This window comes from Chlamydotis macqueenii, chromosome 3 (genome assembly GCF_036417535.1).
Source record: "Chlamydotis macqueenii isolate bChlMac1 chromosome 3, bChlMac1.mat, whole genome shotgun sequence".
NCBI lineage: Eukaryota > Metazoa > Chordata > Aves > Otidiformes > Otididae > Chlamydotis > Chlamydotis macqueenii.
The window spans coordinates 98,224,006-98,251,738 of record NC_141558.1 but is presented as its reverse complement, the minus strand read 5'-3'; the positions used below and the strand labels follow the sequence as shown (position 1 = coordinate 98,251,738).

Here is a 27,733-nt window from a genome sequence, read left to right as displayed (position 1 = left end):
GTGGCAAACTCTGCACAGCCAAAGGAGCTAAGGGGAAGAGATTAACTCCTCTGACAACCAGGCAGGTGGTTAAGAAGGACCTTCCATTCCTATGACCCCGTCCTGTCACAAGCACTTCTATTTTAAGTCAAGACCTTCTTACTTCGAGCTTTCAGACTAGGTTAGATTTTTCAGTAAAAGAAGATGCTGACAAATATCTTCCTGATCTGATAGAGTTTGAGCTAAGCTGTGGGAGTGTCAATTCCGCATTAGCTGAAAGAATTCTTAACAAAAAAAAAAAATAATATTTGCTCCATTTGGCAAGCCACTTTCCATCAAAGTGGCAGAAGTGGACTACTTGAATGTTAAATTAGGAATTAAGAGATGTAAGGACAAGGTTGATTCTCCATGTTTAATAAAATCTACATTTCAGACTCATAGCATTTATCCTGTGTGCCATCAGATGTAACGTTTTGCTCCCTTACTGCTGTAAGAAGCTCAATAACATAACTATTTGCAACTTCTTGCAAATCTGCGTTGCTGGACAACAGCTCCTAGCTATGTCGGGTTTTTTTTTTTTGTTACAACCTCCTCCGCTGCATTAAAGAACCCTCCCAATACCTGGTCTGTTGCCCTGCAGAAGCACTTGAGTATCAGAATTGAAAAGCCACCTCTCAATCTCCTTTCTGGAGACTATAGTTCATATAAAGTGGCTGGCTTCACATTTTAGAAAAAAAATGTATTTGCAAGATTAACAAACAAAATATTAATAGATTTTATTATAATTAACATTATTGGAATTACCCTTGTTGTTGTTTTTCTTGGTGTTGATGTTGGTTTAATATCACTGCTGAGAAGCTCTATTTAAAGCATGGATAGAACACAGCTCCTGCCCTGAAGAGCTTAATGTCAAAAATTTGGCTTTGTGGAAGATATGTTGCAACTACCCACAGGTTATTGGGCTCGCTGCAGCAGTAACTATATCAAGTTCAATGGGCTGTGATGTTGTACACAAGAGGTCTGGCCGGATGATCTAGTAGTCCCTCCTGGTCTTAAGCTTGTGAATCTAAATAAACAAGACAGGAAGAGGAGGTGAAATCACTTAGCAAGAAGCACAGCGCTGCCTAAGACACAAGTGACTAAACTCACAATGCAGCATCCCAGCCACTAAGTCACCGAGTCTCAGAGCTTTTTTGGGAGCATGCCGAGCAAACACTTTATGTCCTTCCACCAACATTTACTGTAAGAGTAGGAGCAAAACACCGTATGTATGGTAACATCCCTGCACTGTGCATTCATGTATGCTTTGAGGGCACAACTGACAATGCCTGAGGGGTAGAGATGGAGAAGGAAAGCAAGATTTCACTTGCTTTAGATTAAAGTCTTCAATGCCTTAAACCCCCTGACATAGTCTTTCATGACCTTCCTCCACCCCCCGGCTCCCACAACTTCCCCCCTGTGAAATACTCTGCTAGATTATACTGGTTTTTGTAAAAACACCTAAGACCTTGTAAGCATATGTAAAAGTCAGACTTTCATATAGGCTTTCTTCACCTTGCGATTGCAAGCTGTTTTTATGTTCTTTCCTGCAGGTCCCAGTCATCCACGACCTCCTTTTTTTTTTTGCAGTTGTGTGTGCGAGCATAAATGATGCATAGATGTACAATCACATGTAGGTTAGGGGAGACGGAAGCAACAAAGGCTACACAGCTGCCAGACGGGAGTTGCAGGGGTAGGTGGACTTACACCTAGAATGAAATTGCTCCTCTCCTTTCATAGTGCAGCTTTATTTACCTCCGTCTCTTGTTCTTCTCACCATCCCCGTTCCCTTTAATGTCATTGCTATTAAAGTTATTAGGAAAATTATTCATTCAATTGCTCGTAGAAGCTGCCCAAAGATAAATACATTCAGCTTAATAAACCTTGTTAGCAGGAATGAAGGAGAGAATGCCTAATTAATGTATTAATGATTATAATGCACTTTGAAGATGAAAAGTGCCATGAGCTCGAAGGGCACGTTTCTGCCCTCCGAAGTCCCTAGGAATTGTGTGCAGAAGCTGATTCTAAACATTACCGTTGCTCCAGTGTGGCAGGGAAAAAGATGCATGTACCACAACTACTCCTCAATACCCTGGATCTGCATCTGGAGGTTAACCCATCTTCCAGATACCACCTGGTTAAGACAACATGGCTACTTATTCTCCTCCAAAAACAGGAATGGTGGAGTGCCAGGAGGAACCGTTTAATGCAGTTCATCCACACTCTGTGGATACACAGCCCAGCTATAATACCCTTACCTAGAAAGAACAGATTGAAACCTCACACCTTGGAAGGAGAACACTACCATTTCTTACCACTCACACGAATGGGTTTTCCCAACTCCTGGTATGCCGAGAGTCTCCCCTCAGACAAGAGCTGCTGGGACAGTCCCCTCGCTAATAGATGAGATGCAACAAGTCTGGTGAAACTCTTAGAGAAATAACAGTTTAGGGCAGAAGTGCGGGCAGAAATACGTTGACAGATGATAATCCCTAGCTATTGCAGTGAAAGAGCATGTGGGTCAAAGGAGATTTCCAGCTGGTGAAATTTCCATGGCTCAGGAACAAAAGTATTTCTCCTCTCCAGGTTTCTCCTCATTCAGACAATACAGCATAGGCTGAGATCTGAAGAAGAGATTTGCCTCTTGCTGCAGTAAGAAATCTGCCTTTATGGCAAGGGACAACAAGTTGCCTAGAAAGTCTCTTAGATGTCGCTGCATAAACAAAATACGAGCTGCTAATAACAGGTTTCTCAGGCACGCACTTCCTTTGCATGTGGTACCAGGAGGCACATACTCTAGGCTCTCATTATTATGGGCTTAGGTTATGAAAACTTTCATGAAGATTTTTTAAATGTCAGTCTGAAGAAATCAGGTACTCACAGCTCACATTTGCATAGCTGTCTCCTGAAAACACTGAGCAGCCTCAACAAATCCTAGAAAATGAAGAAAAATGCACACTAAAACAATAGCAAGTTTCACATACATCTTGTGGGAGGACAAAAGGGGCAGAAATTATGCTGTCAGCCTACATATTTTCTGGTTATCACTTGAAATCTTGTGAATAAACTGAATAATGCTGTATCGCTCACCTCGGTAGCGATACATTAAAAAAATATATAAAAAATAATAATATCAGATCATAAAAAATAATAATCTCAGATCACCTAGGTACCCATAGAGCATTAAAGATTCTGCAAACCTCACGAATCCCCTACGGGGAAGACTCAAGCCTGTGTCAGAGGCCAAAGAAGGTGATGCCTCGGCAAGCGAAGCACACAGGTTGACCTGCAGCAGATGCAGGAAGGAAGCCACACCAAAGCCCCCAGCTTTGCTCCCAGCCCCAGGTGCTCAGAATGAACTGCACCCCTGCGCCTTGGGGACAGGGATGAGCAGCAGCCACTTGCGCTTGGACAGACCAGCTGTGCTCAAGTGGCAACGGTTTTTTGCCAGGCGAAAATCAGCATCTTGTTTGTTCTAGTGTCTCTTCTCAAGTGATAAGCACTTGATAAGCTACTTTGCCTTCAGGGGATTATGGGCTGCCAATTACTGACTGGATGAAGAGTAATAAATCAGCCTTCACTCCACAGGTTTATACACTGTCTGATAAAGCTGAGGCTTTGTTTGCGCAGGCAGTTTAATTCACTGATGGCAGTAGTTGATCAAGTTGTCTTTTATGGATTTGCCTATTTGTGCCTCAACATTTTTTTTTTTTTTTGTAACATGGTCGTTTACTCTTCCTTTCTTTTCCTGGGATATTAATAAAACCCAAACCCAACAATACCATTCCCTGAGGTTACTGAAGGGAACTCCCACACGCCGCTCTAAAACTGGCATGAGAAACTAAACATAAATCAATCACTTCTCCCCGCAATGTTGTTTCTTCTCCCACCCACCGTCTCTCACACCTGACAGTGTGGTAGGACAGCGAGTGCCTGCTCACAGTTCACACCGCCACGCGTGTGGAGGCCCACCACCGAAAGAGGTTTCTAGGCACTTGTAGAAATAGAAGCAAGGGTGCCTGAACCTAACAGAGAACCCAGTTGCTGAATGAATTAAGAGGGGACATCTCCCCGATTTCCTTCTCTTATTCTTTGCTTGCTTTCCAAATCCTCTCCACCAGCTATCAGCAGAAAGGCCCCTGTCCTCTGTTTGTGGGGAAGGGCTGAAAAGGCATTACAACTTCCCTGCTGGAAAAAGAGGGCCCAGGCTCTGTGCCTGCCTCCACGAGAAGATGTCTAGTTCAGAGCAGATCATCTCTGTAACTCCTCCCTTCAAGAAGCAATTCTGAATCCAGCTTCTACAAAAAGCCACCAAACCAATGCCAACTGCTTTCGGACAGCAGTTGGTCTCCAGAGATCTTAAAAGAGAAGCCCCAGAACTACTTGTCAGAATAGGGCTCTTCTGACACAATTCTATACCTAGAAAGGACCAGGCAGCCACTGCTGGACAGTTTTTGCAGCCCTGCAACTCTTATCGCTCTATGCTGCCATTACAAGATGCCTACAAAACACAAAATTTTGCCATTTTCATTCATTACCTTCATTCATCTTTAGAAATAGGTTCCAAAAAGTCAGTGTCCTTCTTCAGGAGGAAAGGGATGGCAATACAGCCTAGGCACTCGGAGTGCCTTTATTTATTTTTCCCAATTCCTCTTGAAGAACTGTCAAGGGGTTTGCTAGGGGGCTCTCCTGGACTAAAAGCTCTGAGAAGGTCACAGGGACACACTTTCTTTCACAAATTTTCCAGGCTTTAAAGTCACCAGAAAAAAAAAAAAAAGCAAAACCTTTCATACTTTTTTAAAAGTATGTGAATACAAATCAGTACTTCTCTATAGCAAGTCAGGTTTCACTTCCACTGGCCTGTAATATAAATCGTACAGGGTAGATACAATAACAGGAGCATCTTCCTTTTTGGAAACTTTAACCACTTGCAGACTACTTCACTGATCATACAGTAACAAATGTCAGCATTGCCAACAGTGATAAAATGGCATTTTTGTATGTTTCTTATCTAAAAAAAAATTCAAGCAATCATGTCAATGAAAAAAAAAATTAAAAAATCATTTCTCCATGCTTGCAAACACTGTTTAGGACACAAATACAGCTCTCTACCTGAATGGCTAGAATCCACTTCAAGTAGGAAAGCAATTGTTGCACTTCAGTGCAAGTGTCCTTACAACTCTGCAACACAAAAAGATTACAGAATCTCAGTATAGCTGTTATCATAGAATCACAGAATCATAGAATACCAGGTTGGAAAGGACCTCAAGGATCATCTGGTCCAACCTTTCTTGGCAAAAGCACGGTTTAAACAAGATGGCCCAGCATCCAGTCCTTTGATCATCTTTGTGGCCCTTCTCTGGACCCTCTCCAGCGTGTCCACATCTTTTTCGTACACTGGGGACCAAAACTGACCACAGTATTCCAGGTGTGGCCTGACAAGCACTGAGTAGGGTGAGACAATGACTTATTTATCTCTGCTGGTGATGCCCTTGTTGATGCAACCCAGCATCCTGTCGGCTTTCCCACAGCAGAACTGTTCACTCATATCGAGCTTGTTGTCCACCAGGACCCCCAGGTCCCTTTCCACAGAGCTGCTCCCCAGCTGGGTAGATCCCAGCCTGTGCTGCGCTCCTGGACTATGTTTTTCCAGGTGCAAGATCTTGCATTTGTCTTTGTTGAACATAATAAGGTTCTTGTTAGCCCACTCTTCCAGCCTATCCAGGTCTTCCTGCAGGGTGGCTCTCCCTTCCGAAGTTTCCACTTCCCTACTCGGTCTGGTATCATCAGCAAACTATTATCCTGGTAGACGTTTAATGGTTCAGTAATAATGACATAGCAATCTCTCAAAGTACTCCTTTATTCAGGCTATTATGTTTTAACCCACAAAGGAAGCTTCGAAGGAGCCTTCTGTTATCCAGCAGCCCTGGACTCAAATCAAGAAGTAAACAAATAGGAAGTTACTGATCCATTTCAAACTCGAAGGACAGCACTCTGTATTTTGTCTCCTCCCAGCAGGTAAGAACAGGAAAAATAACTTCTTTCTGAACTAGCAAAACAATTTCTACTGTCTTACACAATCATCTTTTTTGACGTTTCTATCCACAATAGCAAGACAAATCAAGTATCAAGCCCCAGCCCCGGATAATTAGAAAAATCACCTGATTTTCACAGCAGCTACACAAAACCACGGGATAGATAAAACCAATGTGATGTTTGCCGGCCATGATTGTTATTCTTGCCCATCCTGCCTTTTACTTTATATCTGAGCTCGTTTTGGCACAGCAGACTTGGGCACTGCCCAGGCACAAATCGCAAACACCACACCCGGAGTCACAGGCTGAGCTCGCGGCACAGCCAGCAGAACCCTGATATCCCAGCCTGCGAGCTCGGCCTGTGGGAAATATTTCTGTTAGCGCAGCAGCAGCGAGAGAAGGCCTCAGAAGAGATGTGCTGCATCAACAGTTGGAAGTCTGGCCAAGATGAACTGTTGCTTCTAGGTCGGTGCTTTTAGGTTCACTCGCACGATGCTAACGCTCAAGCAAAACAAAGGTCGCGATCCTGTCCTTTAGCCCTGAGATGGTGCTTCTTCCAAACCTTTTACCTTCCTGGTGCTCAGAGCTCATTCATAAACTAACCCAGCCTAGGAGAAAGGACTCCAAAACGGTGACTGCAGCTCGTGCTGTTGGACCCTTGCAGGATGGCTCCATCGCGTGACAAAAGAGGAACACTGCACCCACATGGGAATGCGTTCAATAAAACAAAGCCTGCTTTCTCAGCAGGTGGTCCCCTGCCAGTGACTTAATTTATTCTAGCTAAAAAAAAAAACCCGGAGCAGTTCTTGGACAAAGACCTAGGATTAGCAAGTGAAATACAGCCTTCTTTTTAACCCCTTTGTAGCTTCTACACAGAAATGCTGCTTTGTGTTTCAGAACTCCGCTGCCTAGCCTGGAGGGGGAGGGCTGAGGGGAAAGTGGCAGCTGAACAGTGTATTTGAAATAAAGATTTAATTGTGGCAGGGTTTCAATTTTTCATTCATTCAAGCACTGTGTCCTTTTTATAGCAGGAGTCTGTTATTTCCCTCACCCTGTCCATGTCAGTCAGTTACACATTTTCGTTTCCAAGCCAAGAAGTTATACTGAAAAAATTTTAAAAGTTTATATTAAGTGAAATATATGTAACTTTTATATTATATAATACCACTTTTACTATAATATATTAGAAGTTAATATACAGTGAAATAAAACTGATGTAAAGGCAAGTAGTTTGCCTCCTTTAAAGCAATGAGTAAGATGTTACTTACCCTGTGGTCTACGCTCAGAAGCGTTCGAGCTATGTGTGTGGCTTGCAACCATATGGCTGCATCAGGGGAGCCTTGACGCTCACACGGCCAGAGATGCTACCTCACTTCCTTCCTCTGCTCCAAACCTAGCTTCCCTTTTCCCACAGTTCTTTCCAGATCCTCTCCTAACACACATAACCTTCCTTTGTTTTTACTGGCATATTAACTGTCTGCACCCTCAAGACCTCCCTTTGGTGCCCATTTGGCTGCACCCAGCACATATATGTTTCCCTTCTGGGACCCATCAGGCACTCCAGTGTCACACAGCCTGGTGGGGCAGCAGTAATTGCCTTTCCTGACACTGGCCCACATCAGCTTTTCACCTCTGAAATAAAATACAAAAATGGCACAGCGGTGCACAGAGTTCACCTTGGATGGAGTTAACTTGCTTCATAGCAGCCCTGTGGTGCTGTGCTATGCTTTTGTGGCTGTTAGCGCTGGTAACACACCACTGTTTTGGCCACTTCTAAACAGCACTTGCACACTTTCAAAGCTTTCTCTCCAAGCTTCTTGTTCAGGACCTGAGGAGGTTCATTTCCAGTCCAAAGGATGAAGTTTAGCCAGGCTCCACATGGCAAAAATGGAGAAGGTGAGCAGGCACCAGCATGAGTTACAGAGGTAGCTGCCCCAGGGCCAGACACTGTCCTGGAGCAGCCCCTGAGCCAGAGACCTGATGCCACATCATAGTCACAGTCCCAATGGAGGTCTGTGATGTGCCAGCAGTGCCCTGCCAGGGCCACAGGAGCAGGAAGGGCTTTATGTCAGACAGCTGCTGTCATGTCATGCCCTTCTGCGCCCCTGCCCTGCCTGCCCCGAGGTCCAGCTCCACTTGTGTCAGCTTCCCCACAGTCCTAATCACTTCCCTTGTCTCCTGCCCCAGCCAAACTTCATCCTTTGGACGTTGCGATGAGGCAGATGGACCCAATAAAAGCGGTAAGCCACATTCTGGGCTTCCTCTGCCCACCCCCTATCTGTAGATTAAAGCAGATAATCATGTGAGAGTATTGAGTTCCTACTACTAACTGCATGCATGTGTGAGATTGTTTTACCACTTAGGTAAAAGTTTGGATCTTTACTCTTTATCATTTTCAACAAAATAAACTTCTGTAGTTTAGCTAATGAAAGGGAACTATTTGATAAAGCTTCTTACAGGCTCAAATGTAATTAACTTACCACAGCTTATTAAATTACTGTCGCCTGAGTTGCAGTAAGTCCAGGGCTTGCTCTTAACCTGGAGTGAATGCAAAGCACCACGGCTCAGCATAGACCAAAGAGGTCTCAGATAGGTCTTGGTACTTAGCATTTGTCACAAGATAAAAACGTACACCAAGAGCGACCACAGCTCAGATAACAAAGTGTAATTGCTTAATGGCAGTAAATCGACCAGAGCTCTAAGTAGTCAGTCTTTTTGATTATCATGAGATCACACGGTAATTCAGTTGGGAAGGAAATTCAATAGGTCAGACCAGGTTGCCCAAGGCTTGATCCAAGAGCAAAACAAACCAAGCAGAGAGATACAAACTTTCAAATTTTTTACTGTATTTCCACAGTTTTGCACAGTAGCCTACCGCACAGCTGTGTAACATTCACAAATTTCTTCTTTTACAAAATGTAAAATAACAGGGTACAAAAATAAGCATTTCAACTGCTTTAATTTTGCTTATCATGTAAGCAAGAGTAGGAGTTATAACACTCACTGGCTTTTACACCAGAATATTGCTTCCACAGAAAAGCACCATGATGTGCCAAAGCCTGAAGCCTGACATCTGCTGCCAGACTGCAGCGAGCTCCCCAGAGCTCCCAGTGAGTTCACCAGGGCCAGCATAGGTGCAGCAGCTCTGCCATTTTTGGCACACAGAACCACACATTCTCCCTCCCCATTCCCCTTTTCCCCATTATGATGGCTGGCTGTGCAGAGGACCCTCTCCAGATTTGATCTTCCTAGTCAACCCAACCCAAACAGCAACTGAGGATTTTCTGAGCACTGCAATATCAGTTCCTAACTGATTACACAGCACCAGACAGGATTCATCATGCAGTATACTTTTCCTCCCCTTGTTTTTTTGCTTTGTGGTAGTGGTTGTAATCATTATACAGATCCTTGAAGACCTCCCTTACACCTGCTGGTAGTGACGCATTTAAGAACTTGATGTCCCGTTCAATGCAAAGGTCAAGGATGTGATATATCCCTTCTGTGAGATGTTTCTTCACAGCTGGGTGCAACGTCACCTATGAGAAGAATAAAACTGCATTAAACTTGAAGACAAAAAGGCAAGAAGACACCCTTTCCACAGTCAGTACACAGTAAGTGCTGACAAATGTTACCCAGTGCATCAGACCATCTGTGACAGTGCATTAAGTACAATGCAAAAATTTGCCTTGTGCAGTATTTTCTTGATTTTTGCAAACACGTTTTGCAGAACAAGCATGCCCCTTACAATAAAATGCACAAGACTGCTACTATACACATTGCTGCAGAGGCAAAAACACTGATAATCTTGCGATCACATGAAAATTCCTCAGCAGAAAAATTGTAATTAAAAAAACCCTAAAATACTTGCCCTGGATTACACATTTCAGCAGATTCTGTCTCATATTAGCCGTATGCTACTAAGTCTCAGTTTCAAATGAGCATAGCCTTTAGGCTATTCTATAATTTACATTGGTAGTCAAATCAATTTTAACTTATCACTTAACAACGTGGTATTTATCTAACAATTTGTGTATGAGGACTTCAGCATATAAGCTTTAACAAAAGAAGCCTTCAGAAAGCTCAGGAGATGTGCATTGCCTTCATCTGTTTTAACATCAGAAATCAGGTACCTTGCCTGAAGTCATGGAGAAAGCTGGATGAATGACTCGGGACTCAGTGCCCTGCTCCTGCCATTACCCCTGCTCAACCCTGCAACTGGCACAACCACCACTACAACCGGGAACACCAGTGCTGACTCTGGAGTCCCTTGGTGCTCCAGGCTAACTGGAATTTGTCCTGTGCTCACAATCACTTGCTAAATACTTTGCTGCCTGAGGCAGTGCTGGCCTCTGGCATAATCACATTATCTTTACCAAAGAACCCCGTCTTATCTTTGCTGAATCTCAAAATTAGCTTTATGCCTCCAGACTTAAGCCTCTGCACTCCAGACCTAATGAAAATTACATAAAAAGCTGTCATTAAAATTCAGACTTCTTTCTTCCTGAGGCAACTAATAAACTTTCCACTAATGAAGTGCACTCCTAATCACTGTGACAGGCTCCTGGTCTCCTTCTGCCCTAAATGTAAAATAGCTAATATATTTTATTAGACCTGCTAACATGGCTGGGGAAAACACAGAGCAGGCATTAAGGCACAGAAGCCTTTCTCTGGGTTTGTGACACTGATGAGTTTGCCTGTCCAAAAGTTTGTCAGTTGATCTATTGGCTGATGTATAACAGATGTTATTTCTCCCTACACCATGCGCTAAAATAACGGAACAGCTGAGCATCACAACTCTGGGTAACTGCACTGGGCTGTCCTCTCCCTTCTTAGGGCAGAGAAATGACTGCAGAGAACGAGGACAGGAAAACCCACAGCTACTGACAAGATAGATCAGATGTCCCACTTGGGATAAGCAGACACCTCAGAGCTGCAGTTAATGGAACTGCATCCCTTACAGGACAAATTAATCTGGACCCATGCCTTCTTTGGGCCATTCTTGCTTTGCAGTGCAGTTTCCTATAAACACCTTCCAATAACACTAGGGGAAGCAGAACCAAGGATTTAAACAGCTGCCACTACTGGCTGGCAGTTAATTATGCTTGTAAGTGTTTTATGGTCTATATAGTTAGCACAACCAATTTGTTAAGCATTACAGAGCTCTTGATGTGCGACATTAAATGTGCGAAGAGGTATTTCGCTATTGCTGAATTAAGCAACAGCTCATAGACAACAAGGGAAAAGCACTGTCAACAGTATGAAAGAGGCTATAGATGCCACCCACTCCAGCAAGGAATCTTTCTAGATTAACACAAAATAATTCACAAGGATATTTTATTTCCTGGTATAAAGAGGAAGCACTGAGGGAACTTTAACTCAACCACTTTAGGAGTAAGTGGCTGTTTAGGCCAGTAGCTTTCATTAGTTTTAGTCGCAGACCCTTAAAAGGGTTCCAGTAGGTGTGCAGATGCCCATGCAGAGATTTAAATCTACCAACATGTTTTTCTCAGGTACTTTTGATGGACCCCCAGGGTCTTCAGTGGCTGAAAGCCACTGATCTGGACTCAGAAGAGATGAATGGTTAAAGCAGTTTTTCTCTCTCTCTCTGTAGAGCAACATGAAAGAAGTGTACGTGCCCCCTTAAGAAAGGCATGCTGAGGCCTCCCTTTCCTCCGATATCCATCAATTCTCACCAGTCTAATGAGCAAATAAATCATCGCCTACTTGTGATCTATCTATTCTGTCAGACAGAAAACACCCCTTTGTCACAGCGCCTGGTGGCTCACTACGCTGATTCCCCTCTCCACACCCAAAGGTTCCATGCATACATTACCCATCTGTGGTTTCAGCTATTATCCATCACTTTCCATTTCCCAGTGATAAGTATTGCACAAAACTTTCCCAGAAGTCTCATGAGACTTTGTACACTGCTAATACTGACTCAGTGTCCTTTTAACTTGGAAAGGTTATTTGACAATTCAAGTCAGGCTTTCTGAGCAAAGGCTCTATATTCAGCAACAGATTTCAGAGCTCAAGGTTAAATAGAGCAGAAGCAGACTTAACTGTAATTTGTCCCTAGTATTTGCTGAACCAGGTAAACAGTAATCAACTTACCAGGAACACTAAATAACATGGTCAAAAACTGACATATCCCATTGTTTTGCTCTCAAACCTTGGAAAAGAGCCAGGCAATAGACAAGGCAGCTGAGTTTAAGCTACGTAACAACCTTCATGGTTAGTTACTTTGGTTACATCATAATCCTTCGGAAAAATAGCACAAGTTAGGATATTTTTGTGGTAAGCGAGCCTAAAATGAAAGACTAAAATTCCTTTTTGTATTTCAGCCCATGCCCAGGCCAGAGCCACAAATTATCAATTTGCAGGTACTTGCAATACAAGCAGCATTCAAACCCTGGTGAAATTCTAAATCCATTGGGCTGAATAGAATGACAATTTGATCTTAGGTCTGGATATGAGAAGCTACTGACCTGGCTCTGGCATTCATCATAGTAGGAGTAGTTGTCTTCAGCAAGGACGGGAATGATATCTTTGGTACGGAAGGAGAATTACTGAAAAGCTAACAATTCTCTGGCTTGGTAACATTTTCTTCATTCACTTACTCATTTAGATCAGATTAAAAGACATTTTCCGAGATCATTTTTCTCCATTGCTTTACCAGATGGGGCCCTAACTGCTCTCAATCCTGGACAACAGAGATGAGCTGGGAGAAGAACTTAACTAGCACACGAAGAAAAAACAACACCCAACATGACAGAAAAACAAAGCAGTTCTTTATATAGGCATTGCATTATTATGCCTTAAAAAAAACCACAGCCCACACCTTTAGAAAGTTTTCAGGAGCTGGGTAAGAAAGATTCTCTGGAACTCTGGCTCAAAATAACAGAGTCTGAATCAAACTTGTATCCCCATAAGGCACAGCAACTTTTATACCTTCACAGATTTTACAAAACGTAACACAGCTGCCTGTGTAACAGGAACTCCAAAGCCAGCACAATACCACGGCACTTTCAAGATGGAGAAGAACATGTTACCTTCTGCAATTCAGTCATATACTGAGCCACAATGAAAGCAGAAAATGCTGTAAAGTCCTCCAGTTCGGCAGCGATATGGGTATACATCCGTTCCACCAAGTGTGCACACTTCAGTATAACTTCAAACTCATCTGTGTTGCCTAAAACAGAAAGTGAGTTGCAGTCTGGCATTTAAGGCTTAAAAACCCTAGTTAAAAAACAAAGAATCACTCAGTCTTCCATATGATTCTTGAACTACATGAAGCCAACACCAGCTTGCCCATCTTATCTTCTTTTCTTATCAAGCCACAGCTGAGAGGCCCTCCACACACCCACACCACACATCTCTTCCAATGGTTACTTTGTAAGAGCACACTGATTCCCACCACACGTGCACTGCAAGCCAAAAACCATTTGTTCCATATACTGAAGTGCTAAAAGCGGCAGCTATGGTCCCCCTCCATGATTCAGTCCCAACTAGCACTGTGGAGGAGATAACAAGGAAACTCGAAAATTAAATTCTCTACCTACAAAAAAATTGGAAGACACCTTTTAGAAACAGCATAGTAAGAAAACTTTCTGATGAGATTTATTACATAGAATACAGCAGCCAAAGCCACAGCACTGGAGATATTTAAAGTGGGACTGCAGAGATCACCTGAGAATGTACCCTTTCAGTAGGCAGTGAATGAAGAGAACTAACACAAACAAGGGAGAAGGGATATCTAGAAATTACTTTCATGTTATCTGTTATGAAAATAAAACAATCTTGCAAAGATAAACAGCATGTTTCTAAACTTTAGGATGCCATGTACCCGTAAGTTTCTTGTGACTGTTGCCTTACATAAACATATCAGAGAAGGCACCAGTTTAACATACATTTACCTCTATCATTGAGGCTTTGTTAGTACATTCTTCCATGACGCATACGTACACTTAGTTTGTCTGCAGTTGTGGGCAGCATATCGGCTAAGATAAATCTAGACATGGAATATGCTGTAAGACATCCGTGGAAATCTGGGATACAAGCAGTTGCAGGCCATGAAATCAACTTGCCTCAAAAAGTCACCACTATTAATGACAGGGTATTCGTGTCCTGACCGGCATAAAGCACAGTAGGATTACCTTAATCACTGTGAACATCTTTGACTTGGCCACTTTGACAATACAAATTCTCTAACAACTGCCAGTAATACGTCTTTTTTTTTTTTTTTTTTTTTTTTTTTCTCCTTTTGAGGTATTTAACTACACTAATTCCAAATCCTTGACCATAGAGATATATCATCCAATTCCAACTGATGCTTCAGATCTGTGTAATGTTCTGGCTTTATGCCTAACATAGAACAGTGACAACTCAGATCTGTAGTAAACATAGTTCCAGTCCCAAGAAGCTCCATTTAGTAGGATCTATCTGGGGCTACAACTCAGGCATATTAGCATGTATCACCAGAGTTCACAGCCATCATGCTTTCAGGCACAGAGGATGATAGGAAGGGCAGAAATTGGGCACAGCAAGCCTTACCAGTTCCTGTCTGCTTACCAGCCAGTCAGTGACAAACACCTTATTACCTAAAGCAGTGCTGTATGGATGCAGCTCCACAGGAACCTCGGTTATCTTCATAAGCCCATGATACCACAAAGCTCATCCTCTAATAGTTTCAGCGCCATGGCTAGGTTTTGAGGACTTTGCTTCTGGTGTCAGACTGCCCTGTTCTGTGTCTCCTCTTCCAGAACGTACAAAATTACAGTGGGTATATATAGTGCAAAGTGGGAGAGATATAGTACCTCTGTCTGCTTTCTGACGTCCTTCGTGCATGACAGAAACAACCAGACGATGGAAGCTGTTCAGGAAAGATGGCGCTGCTTTCAACAGCACCTGCAAAGTCATGAAATAAAAACATCTGAGATTATGTAGTAAAGGGAGTGGAGAGGGTAGAGGTATACCACCCATAGTCTGAAGGAAATCAGTTCCTGTGAAGGAAGCTATATAGTTTATACAGCTGTCAGGAGCAGAGACCACATTTTCATTCTGCATCCATACAGTATCTAGCACAGGAGAATCTTGGAGGAGGACTGCAGTCCTGGCAGTGTTCAAATATAAATAACAAGTAAGCATCACATTAGAGTTAATCCATCACTCCAAAGTAGCATTTGGTTTAGTATCCTGATGTCTAGGGAATTTGTTCTTGCTGGTAGAGAAACTGCATAGCCAGACAGATTGACAGAACGCAAGGTCCAGTAACGCTAATGTTGTGGTTTTGTTAGTGAGGGGGGGGCCTACAGATCACTGTGTGAAAACAGCCTGGATATGCAGCTTTCTACCACAGGGGTTTTGTAAGGGCATTTTAGCAATGCGTACTGCCTTGCTTTTAGAATTTGCCGTTTCCCCTAAAACAAATGCATGAGGTCTCTTTCCCTTTTTCTTCTATCTCTGCCTAAATATTCCATGTAGGAATATCTCCAACCCTGTGTAAGTCCTGGCACACCTTCACTTTCCCATGCCAGAAGGCTGACAAGAACACCAGGATGGTACAATGTTTGAAGGTTACCAACTTCTAACATGCCTAAGCCCTGTTTTCAAAGGACTGCGAAATCTTCATCTCCTGTGAGAATGAGGTCCTAGAGCCTGAGCCATTTGTGTTTCTAGAAACCAATCATAAAAAAGAGAAAGTTTTATTCTAATCTAGCATCAGATGTTGATAAGCAATATGCTGCCAAAGACCAGCAATGCAGGCATAAAACAAAGCAGGAGAGCAATTGAAATTATGTGATTTTGCGATTCCCAGTCTTCTAAATGACAAGTGGTCATTTAGTACTTTCGTACTATCAGGACAAACTGATAGTTTGTACTACTATCATAGTACTTTCGTACTATCAGGACAAACTACTTCAAAACCACTATTAAAAAAAATCCTCATCACTGGCCTCTGTGTTGGTTCTTTCTACCTTTTTCTCCTCCTCCCACCCCCTCACAGATATACCTTTGGATGACACTGCACAATAGAGAAGAGCACTTCGTGGACTCCCAGGAAGACACCGCGATAGTCTTCAGTCTTCAGATGATCCAGAGGGACTGTTAGGAGAATGCCGAATGCCAACGCCACATGGTGTGGATTTAAGAGAACCCCTTCTCCTTGCCTTAGCAGAGCTGCTACAGTCTCTAGAATAGGTACAACTATGGTGGAAATCAGTGACTGGTACTGACAGGCCTCTTTGGTTTGCATCTACAAGAAGACAGGAAATAGATGAGGAGTGCATTAGACACCTATCAGTAGCATTCACACACCAGAAAACCATAATGCTCTGACTTGAGTCAATAGAACTAGACTAGTGCAAGTTGGACTGCCAGGGAGACTCCTGCACTTTAGCCATTTTCATGCAACTGGACCCTGGACAAGGACGTGTATGATGCATTTCAAGCAAGTAGTGCTATGAGTGTGGAATTGTAACTACTCCCCAGTCCCAACCAGCATCTCTTTGCATCTCCTCACATGAATGCATTGATGTAGTTGTCTCATTTATAAGCATGCAGACCTACCAAAAAAGGGCAGAAATTGCATGGTCACAATTCCCAGGCATTGCAGAGCCAACCTCTGACAAATTCTGGTCTAGAGATACCACCACCATAAGAGAAAGAAAACCTACATCACTAGGTTTGTATGCTGTACAAACAAAGCACAGGAAGCCTGGGTTTGATTACTTTCAGGTAAGTTTTCCAGTCATAATTCAGTGAATTTATATTATTATTTTTTTAATATGAGCACTTTTTCCTTTTTGCTGCTGTTGGCTTCTGCTGCGACAGGTGGCTGACAGTTACCATCCCCTTTGGACAGGAGGAAGGACCGAAGATTCTGACTCTCTTCTCTGCAGCCTAACAAATTTCTCCCAAGCTCCAGATTACATGGCGAGTCCCAGAAAATTACTGATAATAAGAAAGAGATGACCTACGCACTGCACTCACAGGAGGAGATTTACTTGAGGAAGGAGAGAAAGGGTCTAGACAAAAGAGTGCAACTGAATCTGGTATGGATTTATCACAAATTTTTGTTCTTGTATGCCTCTGTGCATGTCAGATGTAGCCACTACAGACTCCAACAAATAAAGGGACAGGTAATGAAGTTACAATAAAGAGATACTTACAGCTAAAGCTGTGATTATCTGTGGGCTGGCAAACCAGAAAGCTTTCTCTTTGTCTCCACTTAATGGGCAGCTGAGCAACAATTTGGTTAGTGTAACAGCTGACAATACTTCCTGGAGAAAGCAGATTGATGATCAGTCACCATGCACTGGCTCCTTTCAAGTCCAGAAGAGCTCTTTCAAGGGCAGTGGTAGTGTTGAGCATTACCAGAGCCTCGACACATGAAAGTCCTCCCATCAACAGACCTCTTTCGAAATTGTTAAGTAAGCAGCAGCTCAACGAAATTCAATATGCAGAGCAGCACTGGCCCAGATGTACAGCATGCTACATTGATTTTACAATCAAGTTACTGTACAAAAAGGCTTACATAATTTTTGAGAAAGGAAAGCCTTCTTCAACTGCCACTAGATAACAGAGGGAAGCAGGGAGAATAGAGGGACACTTGTACATTAGATGCTAAGAATGCTGCATTTGGCAGCAGGATTTTTTTACTTGCTGGCTGTTATGATAGACTGATAAAAGAAACATATTACAAGCTATAGTCCCGTGGCAGGAATTATATGCATAGTATAGGAATTCCAGATACACTTTCAAAGAGACGTATCAAGAATTGATGCAGCACATCCGTGTCTATTTCTGACAAATAAGACAGAGCTAGATGAACCCTCAAGATTAACACAAGTTTCATTCTCAAGTCACTGAGCTTTCTATGGAGAGTACAGCTGGCTTTTTGGCCAGAAGTGTTCCATATGTCACCACTGCTGCTTAAGCTGCTCTGGAGAAAGGCATAGTATTTAAAAAGCTACTGAGTGGTATCTGGTTATTACAGAGTAAAAGTCTTTAAAGAGACAAATACGAAAAGCACAGTTGCAGTTTTGGTTTTACTTAAAAATGCCTGCAGTTCTAAAAATGCCTTTAACCCTGTTAAGAAGAACCACAAACACTGGTTAAACTCACTGACCACTAGCATCTGTTGTGCAAGAGCTCTGATCAACAAGTCGAAAAAAAAATCTCAGCATGGCCTGTAACATCACAGCTGTGTGATTTCTGTTGACAATAGATGGAATGAAGACTGCTGAGTCCTTAAACCGGACAGAAAGTTTTTCCAGTAGGTGTCCATGATCTTTCCATCTTTCTCAATTTATATCCAAAACGTACCTCAGCACAGTCACCAACCCCATAACGACATAGATTAATGACCTGACCACTGAACATAAAGCAGGAAGATGAAAAAAATATTTATCATGTGTCACTCAGCCAAGAAAATTTTTTCAAAGATAAACTGAAGAAAGAAGTCAACAATAAACTAAGCTCATGCCTTACTTTAGCCTTCTGTTGCCAAACATTCCTCATTTCAAGTCCCTGCAGCAGCAGCCTCATTATGGCATAAAATTCCTCAGCAGAGCAGTTTCCCAGCAGCTGGACAAGCACCTCTGTCAGCTCCATCTCCATACTTTGGATCACCTGGGTTGTGACTGCAGGACCTGCATATTCAAGAGACACAAGCGTATCTTAATCCATTCCCAAGACAGGGACTTCCACAGGCAAGAACAGGGCAAATCAAACCTTTAAACAGCTCTACGGGTACCTTTTAAGACTCTAGTGCATAGAGGGCCCCAAGCTTTCCTTTTACCTCTCTCCTCACTAGTGCAATGAATTGCTATTCTCAAGTATATCCTACCCTAGGGTTCACAGAGCAGTCATCACACCAATAAAAAGCCTTCAGTAGTATGGAAATACCACCACAAAATGTGTGCACAAGCCAAGGAAGTAGGCTAAACAAGCCACAGGGCTTTACTACAAATGCTAGCCAGAGAGCCATCACAAGTCACAAAAGCATTAAGCTGACAAAGTTCACATCCCTGCTGATCACAGGTCACACTCCCCACTTACACAACTATTACTATGTAGGCAGTGCTGGACTAGTTTATATCTTAATTGATTCTGAAGGCTTGTTTCTTAGTTCCATGAGTACTCACAGGATCTGTGGCAATGACAAAAGTCTTCTTCAACAGGAATCCATATTGCACATTGTTGAATACTTCACTTACTCATCAGAAATTCATACAGCTTTTTACGGTGATTAATTAATGTCTCTAGGCTAACACACTTTATCAATTTTAGACTGGTAAAGCGAGGCACAGGATTAGAGAAAGTAAGCACAAAAATTATAGCAGTTGACAAGTCCTCATGGTCCCTAGTGCTAGCGTGAAATCTCTGCTCTCACTGCCCTTACTGAACCCCACAGCACTGGAGGATCAAAATGCAGGCCAGGGAAGAGAGAGACTGAGCCTGTATCTATGTGTGAGTTCTAGCTCAACCTCAACTGTGCAAATTCAAGATTAGGCTTTCCATGGAGAGTTGTGCTCTGTTCTTAACTACCTAATGCCAATACAAACATTGAGACCGTAGAACACTTGAGCAGTAGCCTCCTAAGTGGGGTGTGCACAAGACAATTCACTGGGGTGGAGGAATTATAAATAAAATATATTTAAGAAACACTAAAATAGTGTTTATTTCATCTTTATCTCATGCTTTTTAATGTATGCTTTGTGATGTACCTAGTATAGTAGTAGAGTAGCACATGCATAAAATTTCTAAATAAACATATATTGAGACTGCATGCTAAATTTTTTTTTTTTTTTTTTAACTGATGGGTGCGCACAATCAAAAATGCTGGGAGACTGCTTCACTACAGCACGTTAGTAGTAAGTTCAACAAATGACAAGTGTTTGGAAAAGTCAAAGAGAACAGTTATGTCTATGCCGAGTTTAGTTCATCTTGCTTTCTGAACAAGACAGTATAAAGGAGGCATTAAGCCACAGAGCCGTCGAGAAGTTTTTCATGTCATTTCCAGCCCTGACTCTATCCCCGTCAAATAAAGGGACTGATCTACCAATCTCCCACAGACTTTATCAGAATTACGGGTGTTCACCATCCTTAACAGTTAGTTGATTCCCATTGTTTTATAACCTTGCCTATCAGACACAAAAATACAGGAGTATTTTACTGTAAGGTCCTCTGAGATCCTCAGGTAAGACGTATCAGATCTGACCTGGTGCACATCAGCTGCCCATCAGTCGTGGTGCCCACTATACCAGCTACACGAGTAGAAGGATACAGCACCTTCAGGTACCTTCAGTAGAAGGATACGGCACCTTCTACATCCAAAAGTATACTGTCCAGTATAACTCCAGTAACTGTCAAAATGCTCTACAGGGATGAGGACCTGAACTCTATTAAAATGTTTGCATCTTCCAGGAGATCATTACCAAATTAGATGGTGGCCATGGTCCAGATACCACAACATTGCCTCCTTGAAAATTTTCCAGTTACGCACTTATAAGGATAGCGTACTGCTTTAACACAAGTAAATAGATACAGACTTTTCAAAAAGTTGTATGTTTTGCTAACTGGCTTTTAACTTGCCTCTGTGCTGCAAAATTAGCAAAGGAAGTGGAGAAAGGGAGTTTTCATACCAGTGAGAAGCTTTTTTATAGCAAAAACAACCATGACTGCAGTTTCTTTTCCAGGATATAGCTCTGGCACTGAGCAGAAGACCGTCAGGAACTGCAACGCAGACTGAAGGAACTGCAGATTGCCTCCTGCGCAGGGCAGCTCTTTCAGTATCTGAGAGTAAAACTTTTGGTACAGTTTAATACGGGGTTGCTCCAAAAACCCACTGGGCTCCTTCTGGCAGCCCTTCTTGACAGCATGGTTCAGATCTGCTTTGAGAAGAGTAGTGACAGATGGTATGAATGCTACAGGCAAAGGCTGGTTTGAGGTGTTACTCTGAAGACCGTGTTCAATAGTTCTGACCATCTGTAGAACTACTGGCTCCAACAGCGTAGACAGTACATCCGCAGACTGCTGCTTCTTTTCTGGCAGGTGCTGGAGGTACAGTGTGACAACATGACACAGTGTGGTGAATGCCATGAGCAGTAACTGCCCAGCAGCAGGATTCCAGTTTTTCAGGCCTTTGATTTTGAAGGCACCAACGCCTGGCTTGCAGCTCATCAGGAAAGACATGAACTTTTCCAAGTTGAGCCTCACACTCTGCCTTCTTTCAATAATCATCTGAAGAAAGTTTTCCAAAAAGGCTTGGACTTCCTGGAGATACTGTGCCCAAACAGGAACAGACAAAACATCAGTGAAGAATTTGCTAGCTGCGAGCTGGGAGGTCATGACAACCTCAAGAACATCGCTGGCATGAAACACCTTAAGAACAGAGCTGGTGTTCCTGCCAGCTTGCAGGCACCTCAGGAGGTGGAAGCAGGTACTTAAAAACTTCAGCAGTAACAGCTGGCTGCAAGAGACACTAGCCTTGGTATTGGCTAGCAGGGACAGCAGCACCAGAAAACACCGGGTACAGTCAGAGGGAAGAAGACTGTCTAGTTTCAGAAGCGAGAAGATTTCTAGCAAATCCAAGCAGCTTTCCAGCTGACGTTCTTTCACGATGACAGGGCAGGCATTTTTTGCTAAGAATACTATACATTGGGCAACTTCCTCCAGTGTTTTCCAAGATAAGCTGAGCTCATCCTGCAGCAGTTTGTTTTCTGATGGTACTTTCAAAGGGTCAACAGGTCGGCAAGGAGCCAGGATTTCTTTGTGCCAAGGGATATCACCTGCAGACAGCTGTTGAAGTGGCAGATCTACTGAATCCCTGGCAGCAGAGGGCAGCACCCTAGCAAACCGATGGATAAGACTGGTCAGAAAAGCACAATGCAGGACCTTCATTTCTGGTAGAAAGGAGCTATGCATCAAACCAAGAGATATCTTTCCAATGCTGATGGAAGGCTCCGCGTCTGCATCAGCTTCTTGAGCTTTGGCCAACACTAACGTCTCTAGAAGCACATTTGCAATGTACTCTACATCTTTCAGGGAAACATACGGCAACAGGATAGTCAGGTTGGAGATGACAAGGTGCCAGTGGGCCGTCGGGTAGGTGAGATCACTTATTCCGCAGATATCCCCATCCCATGGTTCAGATTCTCCCTTGCTCATGCTGGATCTCCCAGACTCCAGGATAAAAGCTGCAGCATGCTGCAAGGCCTGTAGGTCAGTTTCGGTCTGCATTAAGATCATCTTCATGTTCTGAAGTGTCAGCAGTTCTAAGCAATATTTACTAGTGGAGGCAAAACTATTTGCAAGTTCCACAACTGTCTCCCAGCACTGATTCTCCACACCAGGAAGGAAAGCTGAAATGCCGTTGTGCGTTGCAGCAGATGCAGTAACAGCACTGGCAATTTCAGCTGCTGGAGACACATATTTACTGCAGCTAACGCCAAACAAAGTGTCTACCTCAACCCAAGTGTAAACAAGGAGGAGAGCAGAGTCACTGGCCTTTCTTAGCCAAAGGTCTAACTCCTCTTTCTCTCTTCTAGGAGCCCGCAGCAGCTCCATCAGTGGCTGAATTATTCCCTTCTGCATCTTTGCCAGCAGACTCTGAGTGCGAAGGACCACAGGGGAAGGAGTGACATCATCTAGGCTCCTCATGTTGAACAGAAAAGCGTGCAGCACCGAGCTCAGTGACAGCATCTTCAAGGCCACGTCAGCTGACCCTTCAACAGCAGGAACAATAAAGGTCTGGAATTTCTCCACAAAGAGATACAAAACGTCCAGAATCTGGTTGGGTGGTAGTTCAATGAGGCACTCACGAAGCTTTACTGTCAGGCCAGCAGAGAAGATAGGAAGCCTCAGTTCATCAGCAGCTGGCCGGCAAATGACCATCAGCACCTCCTCAAAGAGCCGTGGGAACTGTCGCAGCTTGGAGTAAGTCTGAAATACGGTGCTGATGAGAGCCTCCTGGGGCTTCTTTGTACGTGGCTCAGAGACCCTGGCATCAATCCAAGCTGAGGCCACTAAATCATCCAAATCTGGCTCTACTATAAGGTGGTTTAATGATATCAACAGTTTGAGACACCTGAACCAAGCAGGGATGGAAGCTTGGGAGTGACTCAACAATATCTGTGCTAGCTTCCGGTAAAACCCAAACTGTATCTCCTTGTACCGGATACGGTCACTGGCAACATTATAGATATCACTGCTAAGCACCAAGTTCAGAAGCTGTTCCAAAGCAAGCAGCTCTGTGCTCCAGTCCACAGGAGAGAGCACATCCTCCCTCATGCCCTGCTGTAGGCCAGAGAGCCTGAGACAGCCAAAAAGCCTGCTGAGCATGTGGAAACACACAAGGTGGTTTTCCGCCTTACAGTACGAGTCCAGAAAGAGCTTATATAGCAGGGACACCGAACCAGCCACAACAGCTCCGTGGAGGGCAGGTTCACAAAAGTCACTGTCCAGCTTGGTCTGCACTGTGTTGACTGGTAGCAAAAGACTTTTCAAAGCTCCTTTCTTCTTCTCCTGGAGTTCCTGTTCAGGTAGCAGCTCCTCTTTGTAGGATGAAAAAAGCTCAGGCTGGAATAACCCAGCCTGCAGCAAAGTTTCTACTTGGTTTCGGATTTCTCTGCTCAGGTGCTGACGCACGTGGTTGTCATCTGCTTGTGTCCAGCTCCTGACAGTCAGCAAGTGCCTCAGGAGCAGACATGGCTGGAGCAAGTGACTCGTCACTTGCCCAAACACACGATTTGGGTTGGTTTGCTGCCTCTGGATCAGGAGGTACTGAGCAAAGGTAAGTTGGAGGACGCTGAACACCTGGGAGCCCACAGTGTCCTCTGAAGCCAGCTGCTGACATGCTAGCTTGGACAGGTTGCTGAGGAGACCAACCAAGAGCTCACACTTTGCTGTGTAAATGATGGAGAGTGATGGAGTAGAAAGGATGCCACTGGAGCAATTCAGCACTGTGCCAATGTTTTGCTGTGTTTTTTGAGAACATGCCTCTGATAACCTTTCATTTATGACCTGAAGATTGGGGAGAAATTAAAAAAAAAAAAAAGGCAAACTCAGGCAATTTTGCACACAAAGATAAAGCTCATCATAATGAACCAACACCTCTGCGAGCTCTGGCTGCAAGAAGGAAGCAACAGGGACCTGCCAACAGCTGCTGCTGGGCCTCTCGTTTGTGGGTCTCAAACTAGAAGCTGCTCTGGCCAGAACAGTGTCCCTGCATTTGTTTGCGCCACAGGATGAGCGAGGAAGCTCTCCTTCAGTATGTGTGCTACCGGCAACAGCGTAAGGCTATCCATACTTGATCCTAACAGTTGATCCTGCAGAAAGGAAGTAGGGGGTAAATTCCCTCCCTTCTTGCAAGGTCTCCAAAATTACATTCCAAACAAACAAAAAACCACACACAACACACTTCCTATCTTTGTTCCAGGAAGCTTATTCAGTAAGAATGTCCACGACTAAATATCATCTTCATATTTTAAAAAGAGCCAGTTTCCTGTGCTGATATCTGGAATGTGAAGGACTGTTCTCACTGCTCTTTGAGGGATACACAGTTCTAAAGAATTAATGTTTACTTGAACTTGCATTTCCCTTCCTTTTCTCAAACTTTGTATTGATTTCCCTAGGGTTTTCCTCTTTGATCCCCTTTTTATTTGCTCGCTTTTCTCACCTCCAGATAATCTTGTCAGGAAACAAATTCAGTAACAATTTACAAATCTGTCTCTATTCCAGAGTTAAAAATCTCATCTGTCTCCTGACACCTTGTAGTGGACAGTTCATGTCCTCAGCTCAAGCCCCACTGGACTAAAACAGATCCTCAAATTCTTTCCACTGGACCCTCTAACACCTCTGTCCTTGGTCTTCAGTGTACTCTGGCCTGCACCTCTCACCTAAACTTCAGCCAAGACAGGTTTTCACACCCAGACCACGTTTAAATTTGGCACACTTTCTGTGTAACATCTCTGAAGCACAGATTTCATCCAACCAATTCTCTGTACTTCACAAACCAATTTCTGCAGGCAAAGACAGTTTCTTCCTGCTTCCTTCCAACCAGATCACAACTTTTAGTTGTCATTTTTCCAACCACACTGACTGCCTCTGCAGCCATCCACTAATTCTGCTATTTCTGTAACCAGGAAGCTGAATAAAAAGTTACACTTTCTGGTTCAGTTCTAAACTGTAGCTGAAGTCTCCCCTGTTCACTTTCAGCTGATGCTAAAATAACGATCTATGATTCAGCTCAGCCATTCAGAGTCACGATAAGAAGCTGCAGGGTCTGCTGAACAGCATGTTACACTGCACGAGTACTCAAGCGAAATGCACTGATGAGTTCCACAGTGAAGGAAAATCTCTCTCTCTCTAAAACTCCCAGGCAAAATGGCAACATGAGCAGTAAATAAGATAGAACAGCAACATGTGGAACTGGGCCTTTACTTACCTATCGGGATACTTTAGCCAATTCACGCTCTGACAGTTTGAGGAAGTTAAAGACAGAGAGGAAGATTAACTTTGAGCTTATTATTAGAACGCTCTGCCATTTTCAGCCTTAGTGCTGAACAAATACAGATTGTATCGCAGAAATATAGACATTTTTACTAGAGGTCCTAAGAGCATCAGATTAATTATTAAGTATTTCACATAACACCCTACACTGTGAGGAAGGGTCACATACTGTAGAAGATACACACTGCTATCCAGCGCATTACAAAACATCCACATTTTAAGTTACCTGTGCAACTGAAAAGCTGAGACCGATTGTCTTCCCACTCTTTAAGAGATTCTGTAGTCTTCTACTGTGGATAACGCTGTCTAGATAGGCCCAGAGTTTCTCAACAACTTCACCCTCCAGTTTGTATTTCTTATTGTGGTATGAAACCAACGCATGGCTTACCCAATCGAGTAATACCTGTTAACAAAAGCAAAAAGTAATCTTTAATAACCCTCACGCAAGAACAAGACAAAAACAGTACCTCTTCACAATTAGAGCACTCGTGCCTTCAGAACTGCTCTACATCCAAGCAGAACAGGCTCTGAACGAGCAGAGAAGTCCACCTTTGTAGGTTTTAAACAAGATCTAAATTCCTAGGAGCTCTCATTCTAAATCCAGTGTTGGCTCTGTGCTCCCCTGTACTCAACTAAGACAGCTTTCAGGCATCAACATCCTAAGGCCCTTTTCTTCAGGGCCTTTCATCATTCTGACAGCTGATACCAATTAGCAAGCATACTCTTTTTAATCAAAACTTAAAGAATCGGATGGTTTTCACTTTCTGACAATTGGTATTCCTTTCACATCCTCCTCTTGGTATGTTTAAATCTACTACCTAGAAATTCAGCCCTAGGAATTTAGACATGTGCAAACTGGAAAAGGTTGAAACCTATTAATTTAGACTACTGACTTCAAAATAAAATTATGGTGTATGGCTAGGTTTAACATTCTAAGTAACTGAAATAACAGGAACTCAAAATGCTGATCTCAGACAGTGCAAATACTAGACTCCACAAGACTATTAGGCTGGAGGAGCAGCACCAGACACCTCTCACTCTGGGAAACACTGAACTTTAGGGAACGGGGTCAGAACAAAAGACTTGATGGGAGAGGATGGGTTCCAAGCATCTTCCAAGGAGACACCCATGAATTCAGACTACATTCTTTCCACGTGCTCAAACTTAGAGTACCAGGAAACACATGTGTAGCTACAGCCAGTTCTCCCACTCTGAAGTTCTTGTTCTTAGCAATGACTGGAAGCATCAGACTGTAAAGTGCCCTGTATAGGATGCAATAAGCAACACCAATCACAGCTCTGAAGACAAGGGTTTCTCATCTATCCTGGAGACAGAACACACACATACACACTACCCTCTCTATCAGAAAGACTCTTTCTTCCTGCCCTAAAGCAGATCCTTCTGCTGAAGCTACTTGAAAGATGATGTTACAAAAACATTTCCTACAACCACACAGAAATCAAGAGCCACCCACAGTTCACCATCGGAGCTACATTTGCACTGCTACCTTGGGTCAAAAGCTGAAGCAAATCAATCTGAATTTTATGAATCAATTCATCCCCAGTAGCAACTAATTACTGGTTGGTTTTTTTTTTTTTCTTTCATTGTTTACCATTATAAAGTACTTACTTGCTCTTTATTAGGAAGAACGCACTGGTGAGAAACCCACGCGAAATGGGCCAGTTTGAGCTTGTCTTCCCAAGAAGTCTTGGCGCTCTTCAGCTTCAGGTAAATCCCAGAGTAGATGGCTGCCATGGGGACAGCACAGGGGCCTCTAAAGGCGAAGAGACACGAGTGGAAGAAACCGTCAGGAGAAGGCAGCGCGGCAGGAAGGCGGCCGCGCCCCCACCGCTCAGGGCCCGACCGTTCCCCCCTCAGCGGGGCGCACCCGGCCCCACACACCCCCGCTCCCCAGCGCCCACCTCTCCCCCGCCAGGCTCCCGACCCCCAGTTTTACCCGCTGGCAGGGATCTGACGCCTTCCCTGGTGCGGTGCGGTGCGGTGCGGTGCGGTGCGGTGCGGTGCGGTGCGGTGCGGTGCGGTGCGGTGCGGTGCGGTGCGGTGCGGTGCGGCGCTGTGTGGCCCTCACCGTGCCGCCGGGCCCACGCCACACGCTCCGCCCGCCCGCCGGCCCCGCCGACCTCTGTCCCCGCCAGGCAGCGCCA

The 27,733-nt window shown here is 43.7% G+C and overlaps 1 protein-coding gene across 3 annotated transcripts in view; it reads right to left on the bottom strand.

Annotated features, from left to right (window-relative positions):
• The window catches only part of URB2 (URB2 ribosome biogenesis homolog), an 83,296-nt gene extending 55,734 nt beyond the window's left edge, over window positions 1-27,562 (bottom strand). The window contains exons 1-10 of one of the 3 annotated variants that reach the window (XR_015258157.1): window positions 27,526-27,562; window positions 27,198-27,342; window positions 25,795-25,971; window positions 20,702-24,080; window positions 18,546-18,706; window positions 17,225-17,335; window positions 16,066-16,308; window positions 14,870-14,960; window positions 13,106-13,245; window positions 9,217-9,589 (exon numbers count right to left, since the gene is read on the bottom strand). Coding sequence is in view for 2 of the 3 variants with exons in the window: in XM_086744972.1 (XP_086601098.1) it covers window positions 9,392-9,589; window positions 13,106-13,245; window positions 14,870-14,960; window positions 16,066-16,308; window positions 17,225-17,335; window positions 18,546-18,706; window positions 20,702-24,080; window positions 25,795-25,971; window positions 27,198-27,323 (4,626 nt within the window). In the remaining variant the exon portion in view is untranslated. Of the gene's footprint in view, window positions 1-8,875; window positions 9,590-13,105; window positions 13,246-14,869; window positions 14,961-16,065; window positions 16,309-17,224; window positions 17,336-18,545; window positions 18,707-20,701; window positions 24,081-25,794; window positions 25,972-27,197; window positions 27,343-27,525 lie in introns of those variants that run through there. The other 2 variants (XM_086744972.1, XM_086744973.1) reach the window with 2 other exon arrangements.
• Between the last annotated feature and the right edge of the window lie 171 nt (window positions 27,563-27,733).